A 24,604-nucleotide genomic window follows, 5' to 3' on the forward strand; every position below is an offset into this window, starting at 1 on the left:
AAAAAAAGGAAGAGCACGAGGGACATTTATGTGTCACTGTTTACTATTTTGGAGGACCAAAATAATAAGTAGGGATATGTACTTTCCATGTGTTCTTTTTTTCTTCTTTTGGAGGATTTAATTAGTATTTTTTTAAGGACTAATTAGTCCAAGATCAACATCTTCGAGAATCTAATTGTCACTTTACTCAAAACAAAATTTAAAACCTTCTCTTTTCTTCTCTTTCCAACTACATTTCCTCGTCTCTTCTTTATTTTTTTCTCTTTGCAACCAACTACCCAATATAATCACACTTATCTTCATCATCTTGTTTTCTTTTTCTTTTCTATTTTATCTTTATTTATTCAAAATATCATCATTTTTTCAAAAACCCCAAATCATCGAATTTTGACTTAACGAGCGAAGAAAGCATTTAACTTTTGAGTTCCGATTATTATTAAGGCTTCAAGAATTGTAAAGTTATTGGACATCAATTGATAGTTCGGTGGCGCGCTCAGAGTTGTTTCCGGTTCTTTGGAACCAAGTTGTAAGTGGATATTATGTCTATAATTATTTTTTAAGTGTATTATTATTAACATTTAAATTGAATCATTATTTTTAGAATTTGAAAATATTTTATTATTGTGACTTTTGAATTTTTGAAATAAATATTAATTTGTGAACAACTTATAATTTTATAAAAATACACACGAGACAATATTTATATATTTTGTAAAGCACACATATTTTTTTTACTTGACTTTATTAAACTTTAATTAAATTTTAGTATATATTCTTATTTATATTTGATTTACTATGAAATTTAGTAATATGTTATAAGTATTAGAGATTTGTTATAAGTGATTTGGTTTAGGAGATTCTGACTAAAAAATCGTAATTAACGGCAATTATGGCATTAACTTAGATGTATCTAACACAAAACTCAGCTAGCACCTAGCAGGGGCGTTGCTAGTCCAATGTGTAGGCCACATGTTAGATCTATTATAACGTACGAGCACACTAGACAAAAGGACTACCTTTAGAGGTGGAGCCGCCCTAAGTGTGTAATATTCGATTTGATTTGACTTCTGGAATGAGATTTTTCATTTCCGTTCATCCGCTTAACTATATATCTATTTGTTTGCATAATTAATTGATATGAATTTCTTATTTCTGTAAAGAAATGTAATTTTTAAGGTAAAATTTGTATTGTCTCATGTTAGTTATAGATATAATGTTTGCTCACTGAGTTGCAAAACTCACCCTAACATATTCCCATATTTTTTAGATACAAGTGTCATTCCAGGTTCCATTCCACTCGTCTCACAGTAGATCTTATTCATTTCGGTAAGCTCTTCTTCTTTCCAAGGGCTATGTGATATATAATAGAATCTTTATGCAAAAACCTAGAGTTTGTCAATGCTACATATGTCACAGGCAGAGTCCTCGTGTGTGTTATGTTATTTTGAATCTCGAACTGTTAATATAATACTTATGACTTAGTTATGTAAAACGCATGAATTTAACTATATACTTTAATTATCAACTTAATATATATAATGCGATTTTGACATATTGAGTTGTGAATATGGTTAGAATATATTGTTGTTGTCGTCTTTGAAAATAGATGTTTATTATTGATACAAGAAGATAATATTCATATTAGTAATATTCTAAGAATAAAAAAAATTCTGTTTGTTTTTCTAAAAATTAGATCATTTGACTTGCTGAAAGACTTATCCCTTAAACACTAGTCATGATTTACTTCGGACCATGATAAATGAACTTTTTTTCCTCATATTTTCATTGCATCTTGCATCAATAATTATCATCTAAAAAAATTTTTATCCGTAATGATAAGACAATGTAACTTGTAAAATTTTAACCAATAACTGTGTTTAAGCTATTTGTTTAAAATTTAACCAATAAGGAAGTTTTTTTTATTGAAAATCAAAAAATAATTTAATGTTTTCAAAGTACATTTATTTAAAAAAAAACTTTGTTTATTATTTTTTACATCATTTATGCTCGTTACATATATATTAATATCCTTCTCTAAAAGGATTTTAATCTATACATTTTCAATACTAAAGATATGAGATTCACATATATGAAATGAGACTCACACTTTATGCATATCAAACTCATTTTATTGGTCTTAATTATTAAGTTGCAACCTATTAACAAAAAACCAAGCACGGTTTATTTTGAGTTGTCACAAGAAAACATCATCTATGTCGTAATCCTGGCCAGCATGATTAGCCTGAATTTGATGCATACCATTCTTGAAAAGAAAGAGAGCACAAGCCTCCATTTGGGTATCCATCTTCCCTCTAATCTTAGAAACAAGTCTCTTAGTATAATCCAAAGTTAGCTTCACAGGTCCTTCAACTTCAACACACAATCCAATCCTCTTGTTGTTGGTTATCTTCATTCTCACATTGAAAGTCAACTCATCATCAACCACAAAAGCATGCTTAACCTTCACCATTTCCACAAACTCGGCATTCACCTTCTTTCTTGTCATGGAGAAACAGCTGCCGGAGCCGGTGTCACGACAAACATAGCACAAGAGCTCGGCGTCCGACAGCGGCGGCACGCAATAACTCTCCTTAAAGGAATCGTAGGAACCCGAAAGCTTTGTGTTTGTGTTGCATAAGACACCGTACCGGTCGTCCCTTATGATACGCATGCTCAAGTTGGCAGAAGCTCCCTTACCGTTTTCCTCGATGAGATTGATCTGCACCACGTTCACCTGGCCGGTACACCCCATCTCCGATATGATACAAGAAAGGTGTCGCTTGCCGAGGGTGTACGTGGTGCACCTTTCCGTGGAGAACACGCCAGTTTTGCTATCTCTGGCTTTTTGCATGCTGTTGCTCAGTTCCAATGGAGGGTTGCCAGGTTTGAGTCTGATCACACTCCTATTACTATTATTGTTCCCAAGCATGATGATGAACAAGGTTTATCTGGTTTATTTTTTGTTGGATGAATCCCTGGCTTTTGCATCATTTTCTATTTGCTAATTTATAGGTGAGATTAAACTGAATAATCCATGTACATCAAAGATTCTCAGCGTTAAAGAAAAGCTTGGCATATGAATTATTGTTTTAAGGGTCATCTACAAGATGTATAAGAACGTGACACACAATAGGGAATAGAAAAATATCAGGTCAAAGGCATTTATTTGAAAGAACATGAAAGGTCCAAAATTGGTACTATATCAGCTTAGGGTTAGAGATATCCTTAAGTTCTGTATGTATGAAAAGGAATACTGCATTAGCAGATCAAATTGCATCTGATTCTTGCTAGTTGATAGGCAAACTGATGCGTTTATATAGATCATTCTAAGGTATATAAAAAATCAACTTCTAGAAAATCAACTTCTATAACTTCTCGTAGATATTATATATCAAAATATAAAATATACATTTAAAATAAATAAAATAATACATGTATTTATACGTAAATATATAATAACTAATTTGATAATTAATTATTAGTAGGCACATAACATTTTTTATATTCAGCATATAGCCCAAAGATACTAGATACTAAATTTCTTAATAAATTTGCATTGTTAACTAAAATTTTTACCAAGTATTTAACTGCAATTTATTTTTTAGATCAACCATTTACCAAAGTAATACTAAAGCCCGCTTAATCCAACTAGATTTGTAAAAATCTCTGCTGAGTTTTAAATGTGCTAGCAAAATAGTTTTCTATTCGTAAAACTCAAACAGAGACAAACTGGATATATATCTCTTGCTAAATGCTAAAATGCTTCAAATTTTTCATGTTTGAAGTTGTCAAGTTTAGATTTTTCTTTTAACAACTCTAGTAAATAAAAAATAATACGGTGTTATAAAAAGGAGAAGCTAATGCTTACTTAGGCAAAACCACAATGAATTGAAAAACACTTGGCAATTAAGACATATAAATTATAATAAAAAATTAAATTTAAGAGAAAAATCATTGCAGTATGTACTAGTAACTCTAAGAATCAAGAAGGGAAAGAAAAGGGTACTAATATTAAAAACGAATGTTAACAAAACATCCACTCAGAAAATCCCAGTGAGGAGATTTGCAGCAGTGGAGATTGCAGCTCCAGTGATAGCACACTGCACAATGTGTTCATGAGATGAGTCTTCCAGTGTTAGTGCAAGTGTTGCCCCAGTGATTGCTCCAGCAACTGCACTATTTTTCTGCATCAAACAGATTAAAAATTCAACTTGCACTCTTATCTTCCACAAAACTTAAGGGTATGTTTGCGAGTTTGGTTTTGGAGGGAAAACGAGGAAGGAAGGGGCTTGATGTAAACTTGGCTCATGTTATACTCCAAACTCTTTCCTTCCGTCTTTTTTTCCTCCAAAATGAAACTAAGAGACATATCGTATTTAGACTGAACATCACAGAGGAGAAAATGTTCTACCAGAGAAGCATCAAGTAGCTGGAACATAAAGATCATATATCATTGAAGTTCTTAGCCTAAATTGGTTTTATCTACATTTGTAATCATGGTAGCGGTTATGTTATAATTACAAAAATAAATTTGGCTAATCCAACGGCAATTGTTGCTGCGATTTTGGACTTTCAAGCTAATAAGAGCTGGTGGTGTTGTTCAAAGCTATGTGATAAAAAAAGGAGAAAAAGAAGTATTACCCAATCATGAGCTCCGCGAGCTTCCTTCAAGCCATATGTAAGACCTGAATATATTCCAGCAGCCAATCCTGCATTTCGCAAGATTCTTTGAGGTTCATATGTTGATGTTGGGACATTTTACCCTTTAAATTTTGTAATACTAATAATTTCCAAGGATAATACTTGTATCGAGTTCCTTATCTTTGTTGGAACTAGTAAAATTAAGATATACATTTTTGTGAAGAGAAGTCTACATATCATCATTCTTTAATTTGAGAATGGGAAAAAAAAGATTCATGGAACTTGACCAAGTATTCTTTTTTTTTTTTCTTTAAGGTAAGTAGAAACAATACTTAAAACGGGAAAATGCAAGTTATTATAACACACAATAGAAGTTATCACTAATCTAGAAAAGATCACTCAATGATATTACAGAAGTAAATGGTGTCTTGGGTTGAGGGGATATATCATTACCCCATTGTAAGGACTCTTTTCCAGTGTTCTTCACCTGAAGAAGAGAAAAGGCAATACAATCAACAAAAAAAATGTACAATTTTAACTAATAGCTAACTTATCTAAGTTTGGCACTACAAATGTTAAATTGTGGAACAATATTAAAGCCATAATAAAGTAATCTTATATATGAAGTTATAAACTCACCAGTGCCTCAAGGGACTTGCAGCTGGTTTCTCCTGAATGCACAAAACAAGAGTGTTATATTTATCAAGTTATACAACTTATAATCAGTACAACGTTGTAGCGATTGACCATGTAACAGAATATATATGTAAGTGAAATGTTCTTTACACATCCAAACATTGTATTGTGTCCATATCTGCTCCACTAGTCACCTTTAGATTTTGATGTGGCCATGTTTCAATATCTGAACTCTTTTGTATCTTTAGATCTTAGTAGGTGTCTCATATACATCAATTTTTAGATGTTCAAAAAACACATTTGGCAATGCAGTCTATATACTACACTTGTAAAATGATATTAAAGAACTAACACAACTTATTCTTTATGTTTCCAACAATATTCTCAGTTGTTTTAAAAGAGATTTAACACTAGTTCATAAATGTTAAAGAAGATAAAATATTAGTGGTGATTTGGGAGTGCAGAGCAAGCAAACCATAATGCATAAATAGATAGCTACTATATATTAAAACTTTGAATTGATAGAAATGAGGTGAATTCAAGTGTGTTAGATGCACCTTTTAGACCTGAAAAACACTGCGTCTTCTTCTTCTTTGCACCTGTAATTTCTGGCGGTAAAGCCCCACCATTATTAACAGCCCCGCAACCTATATGAAACCAGATCATGGACACAAAAAATGCATCATGTGGTATAACATACATCATAGATGATAAAATAAAATAAGAATTAATTTCCAACATGCCTCAACATTCTTATCTCGTTTTATTAAAAAGAAAAGAAAGACATTAATATAATATATAATTTGCAATGATCACCCGTACATTGGCAACAAATCAGCAATGATATTTGAACCTATTATTTCATGCATATTGCATAGTATCCAGATTCTTCACCACTAAACCACTCTTAGTGGCTTAATTACAATAATCATATATGTCACAAAAATTGAGAAAACACAACTTCAAATTAAATCAATCTAAATCAAATCACAACCAGCAATAATGTAAATCATGCTACTCAAATTACCTAAGTTGAACTCTTTAATCTCCTTAATTTATTACATAAAGAGAATAGAAAAAATAAGCTTTTTTTTTCTAATTATGGTGTGTTAGTTAGCATGATATATTATTTTCTTCAACTGTAAACTCTTATGGCGCCCATTAATGTACCTTCAATGGCCGTGAAATAAGCCTCACGCGACACAGCTTGCACTGCTCCTACCTGCAACACAGTGCATATAAGACATCACCATTCATCAACCGCAAGATCCGTTATCACAATAAGAAGGAAATCCGCCATATCAGAATAATCGAAACAAGAATCAAGTAAATCAAATTGGAAATGCATGCATGCAAATAAATAGAAATGGGGAAATTGAATACACCGGCGGCTTTGAGAAAGCTCTCAGCGATGCGGTTGAGAAGAGGGTGGCCAAGATCCAACATTCCCTCTTTGTCGAAGTTGCAGAGCTCATCAAGCAGAGACCGCGTCTCCAAGTTACTGCTTGTGCTAATGTTCATCTTTTCTTTCTTCCTTTCTTTCTTTCTTTCTTCTATTTCTGTTAATGTAACTGCTTCGGGTGAAATGAATAAAAGAACACTAGTGTGTTTGAGGGACACGTGTAGGGAGGAGGGAGATGACACGTGGCGTATTGCGGGGAAGAGGTGGTAAGTGGAAATAACAAGGTTGATGGAGTACACCATTTCAAGCCACTAAAAAAGGAGCAATGCCTTCTTCCATTTTCACCTTACGACTCAGTCCTCTCCTCCTTCCCTCCTTATTACTTGTATTTTTTTAAATAGATATTAGGATAGATTATATAACATGTAATACTTAATTATTTAGTTTAAAATATAAAATAACAATAGCTTAATAATCAAAGAACGTGTTTAAAACAAATAACGCATAATAATCATGTTTGGATTCATATGAATTGACCTTATTATACAATTAGTGAACATTTATCAATCAATACATAATATGATGTCGCTGTTACAACCTTATTCTTTCACTAAAATACCTCGGACATATTACGTAAGATTACTTTATCACAACAATGATATATCCATTTCAAAATATTACGATGAAAATATCCAAACGGAAACAAAATATGAACCTCCCACTGCATCAAAGGAAAGGGAAAAAAAATTCAAAAGGCTTCAGTAATCAGTTCTTGTAGCTGCATCTCCACAAATTAAAACTCGATGGATGTTAATTAAGTCCGAATCCCGTTTTCAATGTAATATACCACTAAGAATCCGTTGATTCACATAATGAAACAGCAAAGTAAATTGTAAGCATGAAGCATACAGTGTTAGTGAGCCAGCATGAAATACTGAGGGTGGATTCTATGACATTCGTCCCTTGTTTTCGTCTTCCAAAATATATATATCAAATAAGTAAACCAAAAACCATCCACTGCCGGAGATGTATACATACTACTGTTATTATTAGGCGTGATGAGCATCTTGAAGACAAGGTTAACCTTGCCTTCAATGTTAATAGTATTATGACAAATTCACGTACCTCATCTCCAACCTTCGGTGAAATTCATTATGACTCGTTTATTTGTAAAAGGAACGTAAAGTCATTAAACTCTTCTAAACCTACTTTCAAGAAAGTTACTGTTATGCCGTAATATCAAATATATTACCGAAAACTTCGGAGATTCAACGTGATAAGAAAAGAGAAATTTATTTCACTGGATCTTAGAAGATGTAAGAATACTTTGCCCTTAATATTATTATCAACCAAATCAAAAGGAAAAGTCACTCACAAGATAAGATCACTGCAGCCAAAACTGAAGGAACAAAGCAAACACTACCATGAGATGGACGTGAAGTTGCTAAAAGTCAAGCAGTCACAACAATATAAAATTTCAAGGCAAAACTTTTCTTTTTGCGTTTTGGATGGGGTACAGATCTTAGGGCAAAGCTAATCATCGTAATTACAGTTGAAGTTGACAGAACTGCATTGCAAGTCCAATGCATGCGTTAACAGCTTAATACAGATTTACAACGGACTCTGTTTTTCTCATTACTACATTTCTGAGATATTGGTCCTAAACTCAACTGCACATTCTCTATTATCACATCCACCACAAAAAAAGGGGGGAAGAACAAGAAAACAGAAAAGTAAAAACCTGTGTTGGGCGAATATTAGTGCCCTCTATCAAGTTGATATAACTTAGAAAACGGCGAAACAATGATAGCAAGATCAACCCCCAACCCCAGACCCTCTGGCAGGAACCATGAAAATGAGGTGGTAGGTAAAATTAGGCGAGACAGAAAAGAAAACGAGAATTATCGCTGGTGAATGTTACACAAAAGCAACAATTACTATGCTCAAAGCCTGTAATAGCCAACCAAAGCATAGGAGCAGATCCAAGTTGCAGTATTAATGTCTTCCGCATCTCAGCGACACTGTACAGAATCTCTGCATGTTGTCAACGGAATGCAAAATAAGAACTTACCCCCTTGTAGAAAACCTTTCTTTTCTTCTGGCTCATAGCTTTGGCGTACGCTCAGTAACCACCTAGCCACCAGCATATCCATAGGTCAGACAACATGAACAATAAGCCTTCCACAATACGATTCTGAAAGCCTAAGATCCGTTGACAGCCATCTCTGGTGAGGATTTTGGTGAAACCAATGGATGTTCCTCAGTACCCAACTGGCCATTCTCCAGGGTGCCAGGTAACCTTTCAGAAACATTTCTTGAGGCAGCAGTTTCTCTATCTAAATGGTTCTCTTCATTTGTTGTATTGCTAATCTCAGAACAGGTTCCAGAAACACTTGACCCCTTTTCTTGATTGCCTTCCCCTGGGCTCTCCCTCCCATCATTTGGCCAAGGGCCTGTATGAATGTTCATTGCAGTTCTCTTAACAGGTAGCACAGCCTGGCTCAATGTTGAACACAACGCAGCAAAAACACTCTCTTTTGATTTTGAGTTCTTAGACAGTTTCTGCTTCTTCACTGACTCAGGATCCTTATCCTTTGAAGGCAATTTCCTTTTCAGCCTGAGAGACTCCATTGTCCCTTCATCCTCTTCAGAAGTCTCCAGTTGCTTCCTTTGTGGCGGCCTGTAATCCTCATCATCCTCGTCATCATCATAATCAACCAGTGCACCAGACCTTGGACTGAAAATCAAGAAAAAGGCATCATCACTTTACGGATGATGATTGAGAGAACAGGACTAGGAGAACCCTAAACATAAGCCAGCATACCTCTGCGAGTAGCCTGCAGCAACTCCATTGGACAAAACAGGTTTTTGCTGCTGCCCTTTCTGATTTCGCGAAATGGATGCAGATGTATCCTCTTCATCACTGAATAAACCATCAAAAATCAAGACACACCATGCTATCTGTATAAAACCAACTATAATATTCATGAAAGAATATACATACCTGTCTTCATTAAAGTACTCTTCCTCTTCTTTCTCCAAACAACGCTCATCAGTTCGTCTTCGAAGGTCAGTCACATTAGATGTACTTTTTGTACCACCATTATCTACACACTGCATGCAAGCATGTAAGCTCAAGAGTCAAGACCATGTGCTTGATAAGAGTTGGGTAAACACAAGGAATATACCTGCTCATACTTTACTTTCAGCGAGCGAATGGATACCAAATACTCAAATTTCATCAACTGGTCCCAGAAGGATTCAATTATATATTTCAGCAACAATGTTAGATTCTCCTGCATTAAATGTAATCAGCACAAAATCATGCAAGGCACTTAAGATCCACAATGACTACATAATAAAGGAGAGTTACCTTGCGAATATACTCAAAAAGTTCAAGAACCGCAGAGTTAAGCAGATTGTAGCGATTTCCATTGGCAACAAAGGCATCTACAATTGGTTTGAGAAGATTATTTCTAACAAAATGGATAATCAGATGCTCATCCTGCAGGCAAACCCACAAACTATTAGTTGCACTACATATGAGGACCAAGACACCAACAGTCTGAAGGGAAATAAGAATTATATAGAGGGGTAAAAGAAATGAAATCACAATGATATTAACCTAAATCGATATACCTAGCTTCACAGAATAAAAAAAAAAAAGTCATCCAGCTCAAACAAACTTTCAATGTGAATCTTAGAACAAGAAATCTTATAAAACGATTATGGACATCTTCTACACTAGAAGCTATAACATAAGCAACTTAAAGTAATAACTAAGTCTACCAATATTCCCAGAAGTTATACAAACTATTGTGGTTATATAACTGTTACTCTTCTTGTCCTCAAAGGTGAGAAGGATAAAAAATAAATATCAAATAATCTACACCTGTTTTAGGCAAATAAGGATGCTCAAATAATCTACACCTGTTTTAGGCAGGCAACAAGAATAAGGATGCTCTATAACAGCTAAGATTAACTCATATTCAACAGGTTCTCTTACCTGTTTACTTTCCAAATATAGTATATCGCATACATCTAATTTAATTAGACATGCATACAAAAACTAACAGGTAGAATTAATTGTGCTTGCTAGTATTGTTTTAACTAAATTGTTGAGATAAGTTACAGAGAAAATGGGAAAATGAACTCTAGTTCAACAAGGAAGATGAGGTGATTACATGCAACAAGGGAAAAGGAACAAGCTACTAACTGATATTAAATTTCACGAGAGAAATTGCAGACTACAAAAGAAAAATGAACTAAAATGTGCCGACATAGGGTTTTTCCGTTTGCATCTCAGTGGTGCCCTACTAATGGTCTCTTCAAAGATGTTTAGATATGTAGACAGATCAGCGGAATAATGTTACATATCCAAGTCTTTTTATAAATCAAGTCCAGCCAAGTTAAACAACAAGACTTGAAATAATGCGACCCATAATTGATTTTTGTTGATGTTAGACCAACTTGATTGGACTTGGTTAATAAGAACACTTGGATGTATATCATTATTCAGATTGGCATGCCTTGTTACGTAGCTCAATCACTTGGACCTACATTTTCTCTTTTGCTTTATTCCTGTGCAGATATTTATTGTCTCTCTTTTCTTTTTCTATTTGTAAATTCCTTTTTCCTCCAGACAATAGAATAGCAAATAGTTAACCATAATTGATGCTTCTGAGTGTAAGATGTGATACAGCTTTTATTTGAATTCCCCACTCAGTAAGGTAAGGGACATACAGTGGCAATGGAAAAAATAAACTGTCATCAAACTCAAACCATTCTGAAACTACACTCAGAACCAGTCAACATTGCCTAAAAGGACAAACAAACTGTTTAAAACTATACTCACAATTCCAACAGCCAAATTGCCAGAGAAAACAAGATACAACTATGGAACATGAAAAATGTGTTTTTCTTAAAAAGAAAAAAAGAAAAGTCAAGTCCAACCAGAGAAATCAGCTTAACTAACTCCGTGCATAAGAACACTGAATTATCTAGTCTAAAAAAATTGATAAAATATCACAAACCTCTACCAGGATTATTACCTAAATTTTGAATCCATGTATCTACAAAAAGCCCAATATAATTTATATATTGGTTTTTCAAATTTCTATATAATTATAGAACAGAGAACATCACAATATATCAGTATTATCAGGGATCGCATAAAATTATTTCTGCCGCTACTATATATATCACATATGCTACATCAACAACTACTAAGCCTTGTCTGACTTGGTTTAGATGTTTGTGTGTGTGAGAGAGAGCGATTTCTATTTATCCTCAACCTTTTATCCAGTTTCTTTTGATATAGACTCGCCAGTTCTGGCCTGTTCCCACGAATCTTTGATGCTCAAATTATTCGATTCGAAAAGCTAAAAACGAAATACTTGTATCATAAAACATTATCAAGCATAAATATAGACTCTGATTTCTATGATACAAAACTAAAGTGCCAAAATAAAATGTCACTGATAACACCCTGACCACCAGAGGCAATCACTTGTATCGTGACAAACCCCCCATAACCCATTCCACAATGGTAGCTTCTGTTTATAAAACCATGTCATTGAAACTACTTAACAGCCTTCTGTGTACCCCAACACAACTAGAATTTCTCACTCAAATTATATACCAAATTACAGCGCCATACAAAAGCCAAAACTTACATGGCGGGAGAGAATAGTACGAACAAACCGGACAGCACCAACAACCAAGTATTTTTCTCTTCTCCGTGTCAGTAACAAAATTTTATCAATCACATTATTAGGAAGAAAGTTGCACCTGCAAACAGGAAAGAGTTATCCATATTGGCATTTACAAAGCAGCACCAAATAAGTGAATTTAATTACTCTACGGATACAAGAAATTACTTTATCCTGTATGGATGGTGCAAGACACAAAAGCATAATAAGTCACATATGTTTGCTAGTATCTCTGGCTTCGTCACACTCTGCAACTTAACTCTTTGAGCAGGACCTACAGATTTGCTACTTGCACGGGAAACATTTTCTGGAGGACATGATGCTGTTATCACTTCAATCAGTTGACCCAAATGCTTCTCAAAGAATATGTCAATTATAGTGTCCCTCTGAGCAAGTCAAACAAAAAGGTTAACATTGAGCAAGTCAATGAATAACTATCTAATAAATCTACAATAAATCTTCCAACTTTATGAAACACTAACTCGAGTTTCAAACATGTCAGAAGATAGGACATAATCAACATGCAAAATTTACACTTGCACAAATAAATTCAGTCTCTCATTTGTGCTGACTCCAAGATTCAAAGTAAAATCACATCCATACTTAAATTCAGCTAACAAGCTTATGCAACAAATCCATGTGGCCAAGAAAAAATTAGTATTAACGCATGGTTAATTTGACCAAACAGAAAAGGATAGCAGGAAACAAACCTGTGCTCCAGACAATGTGCATGAGTCCAACAAACTCCGAATGATTTCAAGAAACTGGCAGTGCATCTCATCTCCAAAATCTGTTATCATTCCTCTAACCTGTCCAAAAAAAAAAAGGAGTTAGCTAATACCTTTTTCTTATGGATGTTTTTAAAGGGAAATACATTAACAGGTCCAACCGATTCCAATATCCCTCTTGTTTCATAACAAAGTCTTTGGTGTAATTGTGTAAAGCACATAACCTTTCTAAAGAATTTCGATCTCAGATATCTTAAAGATACCAGAGAACTCAACTTTGTTGATAGTTGTTTTCTTGTTTCTTCTTGTCCTTGAAGAGATGCTCTCTTACTGCCCTAAATATAACTATTCCTCTTCCCTTTATCTAAACAGAATAATTCTTTTATCCAAAAACAAAAACATATATTATCCAACTAGAGTGTTTACTATATATATATATATGTTATACAAAAGCTCTTCATGAAAAGTCCAAAACATAAATAATAGAGACTCGGACAACAAAATTCATAAATGAAATAATGCACTAACATGGTTGTTTGACTTTGGCTGTTTTTTTAAAGATGCATGCCATTTAGAGGGTAAAAATCATTTGTCCTCTTGCATACAATACTTACCAACAGTCCAAGTAGTGTCATTCCTTCTTGCCTCACAACATAGGAACGCAGAAGATTAGGATCCTGATTCAAGAATAGAATGAGGATATCTGTTCTGCAAGCATCACAAATATTTCCCCTCAGAAACTAATCCAAAAAAATGTAAAAACAGACCAGTAAAAACTGAAACTTTTATACATAGGGCCAATATAGCATCAGTACCCAGTAAGCACAAACTTCTTGTCTTGACATTGCAGGACATCGGTGATAATGTCAAAGATGCCTTCATTCATCAGATCCCTACAAATAATGAAATTAAATTAAAAAATCAATAAATTTTACCAAGATATTAAGATTCCGAAAAGAATAAAGAGCAAAACAAAAATTGAAAGATAATCGGGAAACAGAGAAGTTGCAAGAACTTCCTAATGCAAATTGCATTAACTGTATATCAAAAGTTTCTTCTGGAAGTTTCTTAGTCGTGAAAAACTTGCTATGCATACAGTTGTATGAAAAAAAGATAACTATTTCAGGCCTCCACCATTAAATAGTACCAAAACAAGCAGCACCAGCTCAAGATGTTCATTCATTATTTTTTCTATATGAAGATGCTAATTCAGATTACATCTTAAGAAAATCAACAGAACATTTTGGAGGTAATCTATGTAGGTAGTACCAAATTCAGAGTAAACAATTAGGAAGAATGCAAGCAACAATAGCTTCTAAAAATTGGATAAGGAAAACAAACCGCAGAACAGGCTGTGCAACATCCATCACAGATGTAACATACCTAAAAAGCCGAAGCTGCTGAACCATTGGTAGGCTCTTGCTTAAACTACAAAACTCATACAAGAAATAAACCTGTCCATCCCATAGACAGAAATTAAATTGAAAAAAAAAAAAAGAAAGGAATAAGTAACATGGTCAATCATGAGAATAAAAAGAAAAAAATAATTCAATTAAACAAGACAGGAAACATTCCAAGCAAGCAATATATAATAAAGGCCAAACAGGCATGATTATTCATCTAAAAAGACAAGGAATAACTAATCCAGTTCTAATCACAATATGCTAGTTAACAATTCTTGCCATGTCATTCCCCTATAATGCAACTAACTGAAGGTGATTGATGTTCCTTTTTCTCTTCAGGAAAGATAAAAGTAAAACCATCAAGGAGGAAAATATTTCACTACTTAATTGTGTTTAACATGTAGAATTGGAATAAGGAAGCATTCCCTTGTAATACTTCTAATATAACTTCTGCATCCTTCAAGTTAAGGCAAAATGAAACATGAAATGAACCATTGTACAGTCTTTCAAATTTCCAATTAAAGACATTTAAAATTAGAAGAGTGCATCTAAAACACATTCCATCCATAATTTTATTGCCTTCACAGGATGGCAAATGTAATACCATGAACCAGATTGAAACTGGAGTGTATTTAAACTTCAACCAAATTGAGCTGACTTTAGATCTAAAGCACATTCAGTCTTATGAAGCTAAATACTAAATGAAAATACAAGTGCCTTGAAACAAATCAACTGATTCTACAGGAGGAAAAAAAATGACACTGAAATTCTGTTTCTTCTTTAAGTAAAATTTCATCAAATGTGCAGAATAATAACCTAAATAAATTGTACAGAACAGAGACCATTTATTAGCATAACCTGACACTGGAATTCTGTTTCTTCTTTAAGTAAAATTTCATCAAATGTGACTGCACATATATAATAAGGTAATTACCAGGAGGGGAAATTGTTAAGTTATGAAATAACAATGTCATACTGGAAATAGTACAGTATCACAGCCAAGGCTAAAAGAAAAATGAAACAATATCATCAACAGACTTACCAAATTTTTCTTTGATTCAGAAGTAGTGGTGGGGGATTTTAACCTAGCAAATAACTCCTGGATAAATGTACTGTCATCCTTCAATACAGAAACAACCTAGGAAATAACAGAGAAATAAAAAATAACGATACTAATCAACATATCAAAGTAGAAGTTACTTTTTGTGTATCTGTTGTTTTTTTTTTTTGTTTTTTTTTGGGAAAGGGAGGGGGGGGGGGGTAATAGAAAATCAAATCTTACAAAGGCATTGTTTGCATATATCATAGAGTTGAGATTTGCAACAGTAGCCTCATCCAATACTCTAGCCAAAACAACATCCTGAAAGCACTAAAAAAGCTCAGAGTCTCATTTCAAAAAGAGGGAGCAAAAAATTAAATGGCTTGTACAAAGTGAAACCTTCAAAAGACCAACTCTATATGTCTGATGTATCTTTGACAACACAGTACGATCCTTTATTGGTACAGCCTACAAAAGAAAATTGTTGCACATTATTATTAAGAGGGATATTTATTTGCATTGCTACAAAACTGCATACAGCCTGGCTCCTATACAGCATAGAACAAATAATCAGGCCCAAAACATATACCTCCTTAAAAATAACATGCTCCTTTAAGAATTTACGATGATGCTGAATATGAGGAGCTTCTGGATCATCTGAAATAAATAAGAAATGAAAAACTCAAGATCATAAACTACTTTTTAGTTTATGCATATAAAAGGAGAAAATAAAACCACAAAGTATAATTGATTGGGAGGAGAAAAAACAATTCATTGGGAGGAGAAAAAAAACACACACGCACACAAAGGCTAAAGTGGCTGAATGCAAAATACAAAATTTCACATAATTAAATATAATACAAATTTGGGATGAACTTACACTCAAGAGAACCAATAATGTCCATTATAAATTCATCACTGAATATTCTCTCGAAAATTTGTGTACTATTAAGCAATACTGCAAAGCATCACAAAACCTCAAAATGAAGAATAAAGCAAATGAAATCAATGGGTTGAAACCAAAATGGCACAAAATTGAACACTGACTTATCCCTTTGACTATCTTGAAAATCATGTGAAGGCCATCAATATTTTCCAAGTCTTCACATCTTCTGAATAGTTCCATCAGCTTTCGAAAAAAATCTTGCTGCATTGCAAATATAAATACAGATGAACAATGTTATGTGTAGAGTTCAAAATAAAAATTGAATAAACGAATATCAGATAAATATTATTAGAAACATCAGGATATAATAGCACAATTGGAAATCAACAACATAACCATTACCAATATAATAATTTTGGGTGCCCCAAGTCCTTGTACCACTTTCATATGACTAGCTTTACTAATTTGATAGAAACAAATAAGCCAAAATAGGCTGCAAATACATTTTTGTTCATTTGGGTAGAGCATCACTCTAGTAATTCTTAGGGTATCCTTCACAGAAGAAGCCATTTTGGGACAAGATTGTGTACATGTCCATCCACATATGATAAGAGCTCAAGGTCTTCTTAAAACAAATGGTCCGTGCAAATATGATGAGGGATTGGGAAACTTTGCTAGTTCCTACACTGCAATGATGAATTTTTCTCTACATCTTTCGCTTTTTCTTCCCTTTTTAAGTTAAGGAAAGATTTATTTTTATCCTCCATTCCTTTTGTACTCACCTTCAAATACTTTTTAAGTTTGTATAATAATAATAATAATAATAATAATAATAATAATAATAATAATGCCATCCTAACATATTTGAAAATAATAATTATCAACAATTGTTGCAAAAAGAAATACAAAAAGCTAAGGGAAAACCATCTAAAGAGTAAAGCCTATACTTTCCACTTGAAGGCCACAAAACCAACATTTTTCTTTTTTCACAGAAGAATATCAATAAAACTAAAGAACCAACTTGTTCTACCCTACACTACACACCAGTACAGCATAGCAACACCACCACCACAAATGTGGTTAGATTGCAATTATAAAACAACAACAACAGGAAAACATATCGAATCAATTGACATAAACTTCAATTAGTCATGCATAAGCAGAACAAAGGTGAACAGTTTATCTGACACAGACAAATTTGATGTGGCTTACATCACTCAATATTAGCTCCGCAAGCCGCAACTGGTCTGCAATGCCACTCTCAACCAGAGTCTGTGCACAGAAAAAGAGAATGGATTTTATGAGAGTATCATAGATAAATGTGAATTTAAAAATGATTTAAATGAATACATGAGAGAGTTCAGTAGTAATATTTAACCCTTTTTTCACTCAGTAGTCAGTAATACTCTTGCATAAATTTTATGAACCTGCTCTGCCAACAGGAGAGAAGAGCAACTTCACAAAAGGATGACAAATACAGATGGACAGAACAATCAAAACCATAGGTAATTTCTTCATCTACCACTCACGGTGTCTTTTTTAGAGGGTGGGAAGTGTGTGGAGGGATAGAAAACCCTTTTTTCTTTTTTTGGAGAGAAAAAGAGAAGGGGAGAGGGGGGCCTTATCTCTTTCAAGTATAAAAGCAACTTTCTTGTCAAAAAGTGCTCAAACAAGCAGTTCTCATTTTTCAAACAAAGAGAAAATGAGGGGAAAATGGTGAACTGCAAAATGATAAATAAATATAATCAAGAAACAACAACTTATATGATTTAGTCATATGCTCAGACCTTAAGAATCAAAGGAAGTGTTGACAACTCAACCGCGGGTAACTCCCTTAACTCACTGTTTACACTGTGAAATGCCTCACCTGAATATAATACAAAAATAGTCAGGCTAAGTCAAAGTAACAATCAATATGACTCTGCAAAGGAGCCTAGGAAAGGGTCAAAAACAGAATTCAAGGATCATGTTTCTTATTTGTTGGACTAACATTATGCGTACTTGTGTGTTGAAAAAGCCAATGAAATTTTCATGATAAAAAACAACTTTATATAAGGGACATGGACATAAATTTAATAAGTTCAACCATTTTTCATTTTGCCCCATTAGAAGTTAGAATTCAGGCATAATAAATTATGGGTGATGGTATTGTCACTCCTATTTTTGATAATGCCACTCTACAGATGATTTTATTTTGCATTATGTTTGCATGAATTTGTTAAAAAAAAGGAGTGGTATTATCAAATAATAGTGGCAACATCCATCCCTAAGTTATTGATCACTGGTGACAAACATCAGTTCAAAATAATCCAAACATACATGTCCATTAACCTTAAAAACAATTCCAAACAAAGCAGTGTAATCTACGCAGAACCATTATGGCTATACTTCACAGTTATGGTTGCATGAACTCTCAGGTCTAGGAGCCAGACAACAGTATGTCATATATAACAGATAACAGAACCATAGAAAGGTGCAACTCATCCACCCTAATCGAAGAAGAAATTTTCTATATAGCACCACACGACAACAGAATAGTAAAGCAGTAATATATGCAAGCCAACATAAACAGGCACTAAGTTTCAGTAAATGCATATACATATATATAATCAACATCCAGGTGGGTGAAGGAATAATGACATTCAAATTTTACATTACTTACTATTTAAAGTAAAATGCATATTCCTTTGCACATTGCAAATATTGTCCCTGTACAAAAAAGCATAATCCTCAAGACAGGTTTGTAGGAGCAACGATAAAACTCGAGAAAGAGTAACTAATATTTAATAAACGTTCATTACCAAATATAAGAGCATCCACTAGTCTCTTGAAAGCTAAGGGCTAGTTCTGTACCAGATTCTGGATCTCTCCATGAGATGATTGTATCTGAATGATAATAAAAGGATATCTTCTGTCAACCCTCATATATTTCAAGCATAAATGTGTAGATATCAGTCATCAATAGAAAAATATATCATAACAAGCACTATTATTACCTTCTTGTTTCCTGTAAATATCTTCAGAACTGATGCGATGCATTAGTAAGTTGTCATTATCTTCTTCATCATAAACAAATAAACCCAGCTCTTCTGATCTCTGCATCATATATCATTATGATTTTCATTCATTATAAGAAACTCAATATATAACTAATAAAAAGATTAAAAACCAACTCAAAAGACCTCCATATTTGAATATGATAGAATTGTCTTTAATTATTAAATCCAATTCGCAGATATTTAGGAAGAGTAAGGCAGAAGATGTAACAGAAATTAGACAAGAGAAATAATCCATACCCATGAGCATCACCAATCATTGATGAGAATATCTCAAAAATAAACGCTTTCTTATAGAACTCGAGTATAGATTATAATTTATAATTTAAAAGGTCAAGATAAAAGCCTCCTAGCAGCATAAACAAAAGCAAACAATAAGATGAAAAGTCATGCATACATGGTCCCCTGACACATGCACACAGACATGTTGATCAGAAATGAAAGCTTGGATGAAACAGCAGACAAACCTCTATATAATCAATAGTGACATGTCCAGTGCCTTGGTCATCCCATTTTCCATCATCATTCATTCGATAAACCTTGACACGCTGTATCCAATAAGAAGAATTACTAAGTTACATAGGCATTTAAACCACTCAAGATTTTAATATTAAATTAAATGATGTTATGTACAACTACAAATCACATAAACATCATATATAAGTGACTAAGAAATCATATGATCTCCTGATATGTTTAGCTGTAAATCTTATTTCCATTTCCCAATTCATTTCTCACATACAACTCTATCCACCATGATAAACTTGTTTTGTAAGTCTACATCTCCCTCTAAAGTCAAATCCATTATTTGGATAGTTCTGCTCAACAAAATTAATACCAATGACATATTGTAGGTTTGAAGGCCACATAAGGCTGTTTCCCCTTAAGTGTGTGTTATATGTGAGACAAATTCAAAATTAATTTCACATGTATTTTGCATTGCAATGTGACTCACTTTTCTGGGGTACTTTGTTAGACATCTTTAATAAGTTAAGCGTGCCCTGCAATTTTAGATAAGCTTTTGTTGACTAGTTTTGCAAGTTTCAGGAGAAGGAATATGGCCAAATATTTGTTGCAATGTGCCATATCTCCCATCATTTCAAATATTTGGTTGAGGCATAATTCAATCACTTTTAATTAGATGTTTCTAGACAAGTAAGTTTTGAGGGATAGGGTTAGGAGTTTGGCCTTCAATTATAGATTTTTTTTTAATAAAATTGTTTATCAATAAATAGAAAGTTCGCTAAAATAGAACAAGAATAAATGTCTTGCAAAGAAAATCAAGAGTAGATAGAATACCCTCTATTCAAAATATACGTTAGCCGGTACCATTTTTCTGGGAGGGGGAATAGTAACACATAATTCTCCAATAAGTAGAATTGGACACACATGGAAGGTAACAATTTAAATTTGATGGAACATACAAAATTGAAAAGCTCAGCAAAAGATCATATACAAAAGACACAAGAAGGAAGATGCCATGTGGCTGCTGCATGGTAAAACAGATAAACTGAAAACAGGAAAAAGTTGCAATACCAAATAACTATAATTGAACACTCTTTAGCAAAATTTGTTTTTTCATTTATGCAATATCTTATGTAAGTTCTGAACCTTAACCAGTATGTTAGATAAATGCTTGAATTAATAACAGACTGACCAATCTGCACCAAGAAAAGAAAGAAATATGAAGAAACAAGAACAAGAAGCCAATTAAATTGGATAAAGACTATGCATTCTTTTTCAAAGTAAAAGACTGACAAAACTGAGAGGGTGCCGACAACCAAGATGCCAGTAATAATGTAGTACATATCCATAATAAATCCATGACATGCCATGTTATTAAAGGCAATAAGTATTCCCCTTAAAAGAACAAGGTAGCAATACAGCCACAACAAGCTGCATACAGAAGAAGAAATTGCCAAAACGTTACAATAGTAAACAAAATAATGCAAATTCTTTTGTTCTTATTAGCAATTATTGAGATAATTGGAAAAGTAATGGTCCATTTAGTGAGCAGTTGGGACTAAAAGCATAAGCGCAAAAAAAAGACTATAAATTGGACTTTTAGCAAGTGCGCACTGCTTGCTGCCCAGTGAGTCCATACTACCAAATAACACACAGATCTCAGAAGAAAGAAATATATAATGAATGTATCTGAATTGCAACCAAAAGCAAGGATGGTAACATCAGAAATTTATTTCAGGCTCAAACAAGACTGGCCTTATCCAAAGTTCTCCAATAATTTTAAACCAAGCACTTTCAGGTTACTAATTCCTTCTAATAAGGACTGAGCACAGCCCCCTAATCACCTCCAAGTGGATGAGAAGGTATGAAGGTAACCAGTTCTTTTGATAAAGAGGTTTTAATTTTGATCTACTTTCACTTTAAAAATCCTTTACGACTCGTACCATCATGTATTTCCAAATCATCAAGTTTGAGTATTGTTAGAGATATATATTTATTCATGTGGCTCTATGTAAAGTTCAATCCTTACTACCCCCATTATTATAAATAGAGATATAACTCCAGTGCAAGACAAAAATAGACTTGAGCGCAATCCGCACTTCAAGCTCAAAAAACTAAGTTTTTAAGAGAGATGGTTCATAACAATTATCTTGACCAGTTGATCACTACCTAGGAAATCTAACTTGTTTAAGAGCCCTGATAATTAGTACAAAATCCTTCTAGACATGTGTCAAGTGGACAAAAGCTAAACCAAGAAATAAATAAAAATTGAGAAAGGGAGCCAAAATCAAGCAACCTTGTTTGGCAGCCAAGTTTCATAGAATGCTTTCATACTATTAAGCATCTTCCTCTTTTACTGATGTGCCAGCACATCATTGTAGATGGTAGTTCAATAAAACTTTAAGCTTTGAATCAATAATCAATACACACTGACACACTGACACATACACATATGGATAGTGAACTAAAAACAATTATTACAAGAAAAAATAAATAAAACAAAAGTAGACTATTCACTATTCAAGCAAGAGCATCGTCCTATTTCCTAAAGCTACACCTCTCTGCATCTCAAACTCATGAGAAGAAAGGAAACACAGTCCAAAAATGAATTCCAAGGCAACACCAGTAAATCGAACTCGAACCCGCACAACATCGAATAGCTAAAAAAGAAAATTGCATTGACTAGATTCTACGACAAAGCAGAGAGTTTCCAATTAGAGGTTAGGAGAGCTTGCCTGCATCGAATTAGAGGAATTCGCCTGCGATTTCTCCGGCGCGCCCATCGCAGCAACTCAGAAAACAAAAAAAAAAAAAAACTCAGCTCAACAGTGAAGAAAATTTCCGAAGATACCGAATCCTAGCGTCGAATTAGGGTTTGAAGAAGCAAGACAGGGAGACAATTGCAGAAAGGGAATCGAGCTTGGGAGGATCAACGAGAAACCCTAACGCCATTCACGCAGCAGCATCGTGTGAGCTCTTCAACTATCTCTCTTTCTATCTATCTCTGGGTTCTTTCCCTGAATTTAATTTATTCTTCTCTCAGGAAGCAAGAGGGTTTTCTTTTCTTTTTCTTTTTTCTTTCTTTGTTTTTTTTTTTTTTTTTGTGGCGTGTTTTCCTCTTTCGCTTTGTGCCCCAGCCCCTGAGCTTGTTCGATTAAGCAGAAAGAGAAGTAGCAGTAGTGGCAGTGGAAGACAATTACGCTTGTTTGTGTCTCGCGCTGTCGAATTTCCCAATATGCCACTGTGTTTGCAGTGAAATTACGACCAAACCATTGAGAAGAGTAACTCGCGTTTGTTTTTGGTTCTGACTTCTGACATGCGCGCCTCATTCTCATACTAACCCCACTTTTAATTAAAATTTAAGGGAAAAGAAAACACAAATTTCTTTTGAGGTATTTCTTGAGATTTAATTAAATTACGAGGCTATTCGTATAAAAATATGGAAGATAATAATATTACTCTTATTTTGATAATATTAATTTTTTTATAAATTTATGTACAATACAATCTAAAAAAATTATGTAAAAAATGATATTATCAAAAATAAAAAATATTATTATTATTTTAAATAATAATTGAAATATAAATACATGTATCAAATAATTTTATTAAATATATTAAATTATTTAATAATTTTTGCTTCGTCATTATTCATGTAAATAATCACCTTTAAATTATACTACGCTTGGTAATTTTAGATTTAGCAAAATATAATATAAAACATACAAATAATATTATACCAATCTCCAAGGATGAATTTATGTTATAAATTGTGGGGGAAATTTCCACTAAAATTTGAAAATTTTTTTATTAAGATATCATCGTAATATTTATTTACCCTATTTTATTATTAATTTGACTCCATTATATTAAATTATTATAAAATTTATTTTATTACTATATTATGTATATTTTGTCTTTATTGTCAAAAAAAATTAAATTTGTCACGGTCAATTTCTTTTTTAAAAGAATTGTTTAGAAAACGTTAATTCAGAGAAATCATCATAAATTTTACTAAATCTCATATTATGCAGTAAAAACATGTTATGTGCATATATACCAAAAGTTAATTAATTTAATAATTAATTGTTAATGCACACTTACCATAATTATATTGTAATTTGTCTTTATATATATATATATAAAGATTGCATATATGGAATGGTGTGTTAGATCTTAGATCTAATTAAGTTTCAAAGTAATTTGCTCCTATATAAATTGAATAGTATTATAAAAAATATAACTTTATATATATATTATGGTTATTTCCTTGTGTACTCACACTTGTAACTTTAATACTATAAAATTAAGAGTAGCTCTCAATAGGTAAATAATGATCACGCTTATATAACAGGTAACAACATAAACTATACCCAAAAAAAATAAATAAATAACATTAATAAACCAAGTAAAATTTAATATTACATAAAAATATTAAATTAAAAATGTTACAGGCATGTTTTTGTGTATAAATGTATGTAAATTAAATTTACCAGATTTGATTTAGTTTTTCTAACACTAAATTAAATCAGTATGATTTGAATTAATAAAAATAAAAGCAAATTAAAATGGATAATTTTAATTTATGAATGAACAAAATTCGACACAATATCAATCAAATTAGGTTATTTGGATTT

At 33.0% G+C, this 24,604-nt stretch overlaps 3 protein-coding genes across 3 annotated transcripts; all 3 read right to left on the reverse strand.

The window, feature by feature from the left end:
* Positions 1–1,960: 1,960 nt before the first annotated feature.
* Positions 1,961–2,992, reverse strand: LOC107637616 (uncharacterized). The gene has a single exon (XM_088485413.1). It carries the CDS (start codon positions 2,927–2,929, stop codon positions 2,195–2,197), a length of 735 nt encoding a protein of 244 aa, XP_088341539.1. The 5' UTR covers positions 2,930–2,992; the 3' UTR covers positions 1,961–2,194.
* A 907-nt stretch (positions 2,993–3,899) lies between these two features.
* Positions 3,900–7,633, reverse strand: LOC107637617 (outer envelope pore protein 16-2, chloroplastic). Its single transcript, XM_016341013.3, has 7 exons — positions 6,661–7,633; positions 6,448–6,499; positions 5,835–5,924; positions 5,281–5,312; positions 5,095–5,128; positions 4,642–4,709; positions 3,900–4,184 (listed from the first exon to the last, which is right to left on the reverse strand). Exons 1-7 carry the CDS (start codon positions 6,979–6,981, stop codon positions 4,041–4,043), a joined length of 741 nt encoding a protein of 246 aa, XP_016196499.2. The 5' UTR covers positions 6,982–7,633; the 3' UTR covers positions 3,900–4,040.
* Positions 7,634–8,154: 521 nt separating this feature from the next.
* LOC107638999 (uncharacterized) lies at positions 8,155–23,216 on the reverse strand. Its single transcript, XM_088483622.1, has 24 exons — positions 22,703–23,216; positions 19,970–20,050; positions 19,443–19,542; positions 19,248–19,332; positions 19,109–19,155; positions 18,234–18,313; positions 17,659–17,718; positions 16,608–16,707; positions 16,441–16,518; positions 16,150–16,217; positions 15,960–16,028; positions 15,804–15,881; positions 15,564–15,659; positions 14,502–14,572; positions 13,934–14,011; positions 13,733–13,826; positions 13,101–13,199; positions 12,559–12,776; positions 12,355–12,469; positions 10,053–10,184; positions 9,868–9,975; positions 9,684–9,793; positions 9,504–9,602; positions 8,155–9,416 (listed from the first exon to the last, which is right to left on the reverse strand). The coding sequence occupies exons 1-24, from the start codon at positions 22,748–22,750 to the stop codon at positions 8,882–8,884; spliced, it is 2,649 nt and encodes an 882-aa protein (XP_088339748.1). The 5' UTR covers positions 22,751–23,216; the 3' UTR covers positions 8,155–8,881.
* Between the last annotated feature and the right edge of the window lie 1,388 nt (positions 23,217–24,604).

This window comes from Arachis ipaensis, chromosome B4 (assembly GCF_059453495.1).
Source record: "Arachis ipaensis isolate K30076 ecotype BB chromosome B4, ASM5945349v1, whole genome shotgun sequence".
NCBI classification, from domain to species: domain Eukaryota; kingdom Viridiplantae; phylum Streptophyta; class Magnoliopsida; order Fabales; family Fabaceae; genus Arachis; species Arachis ipaensis.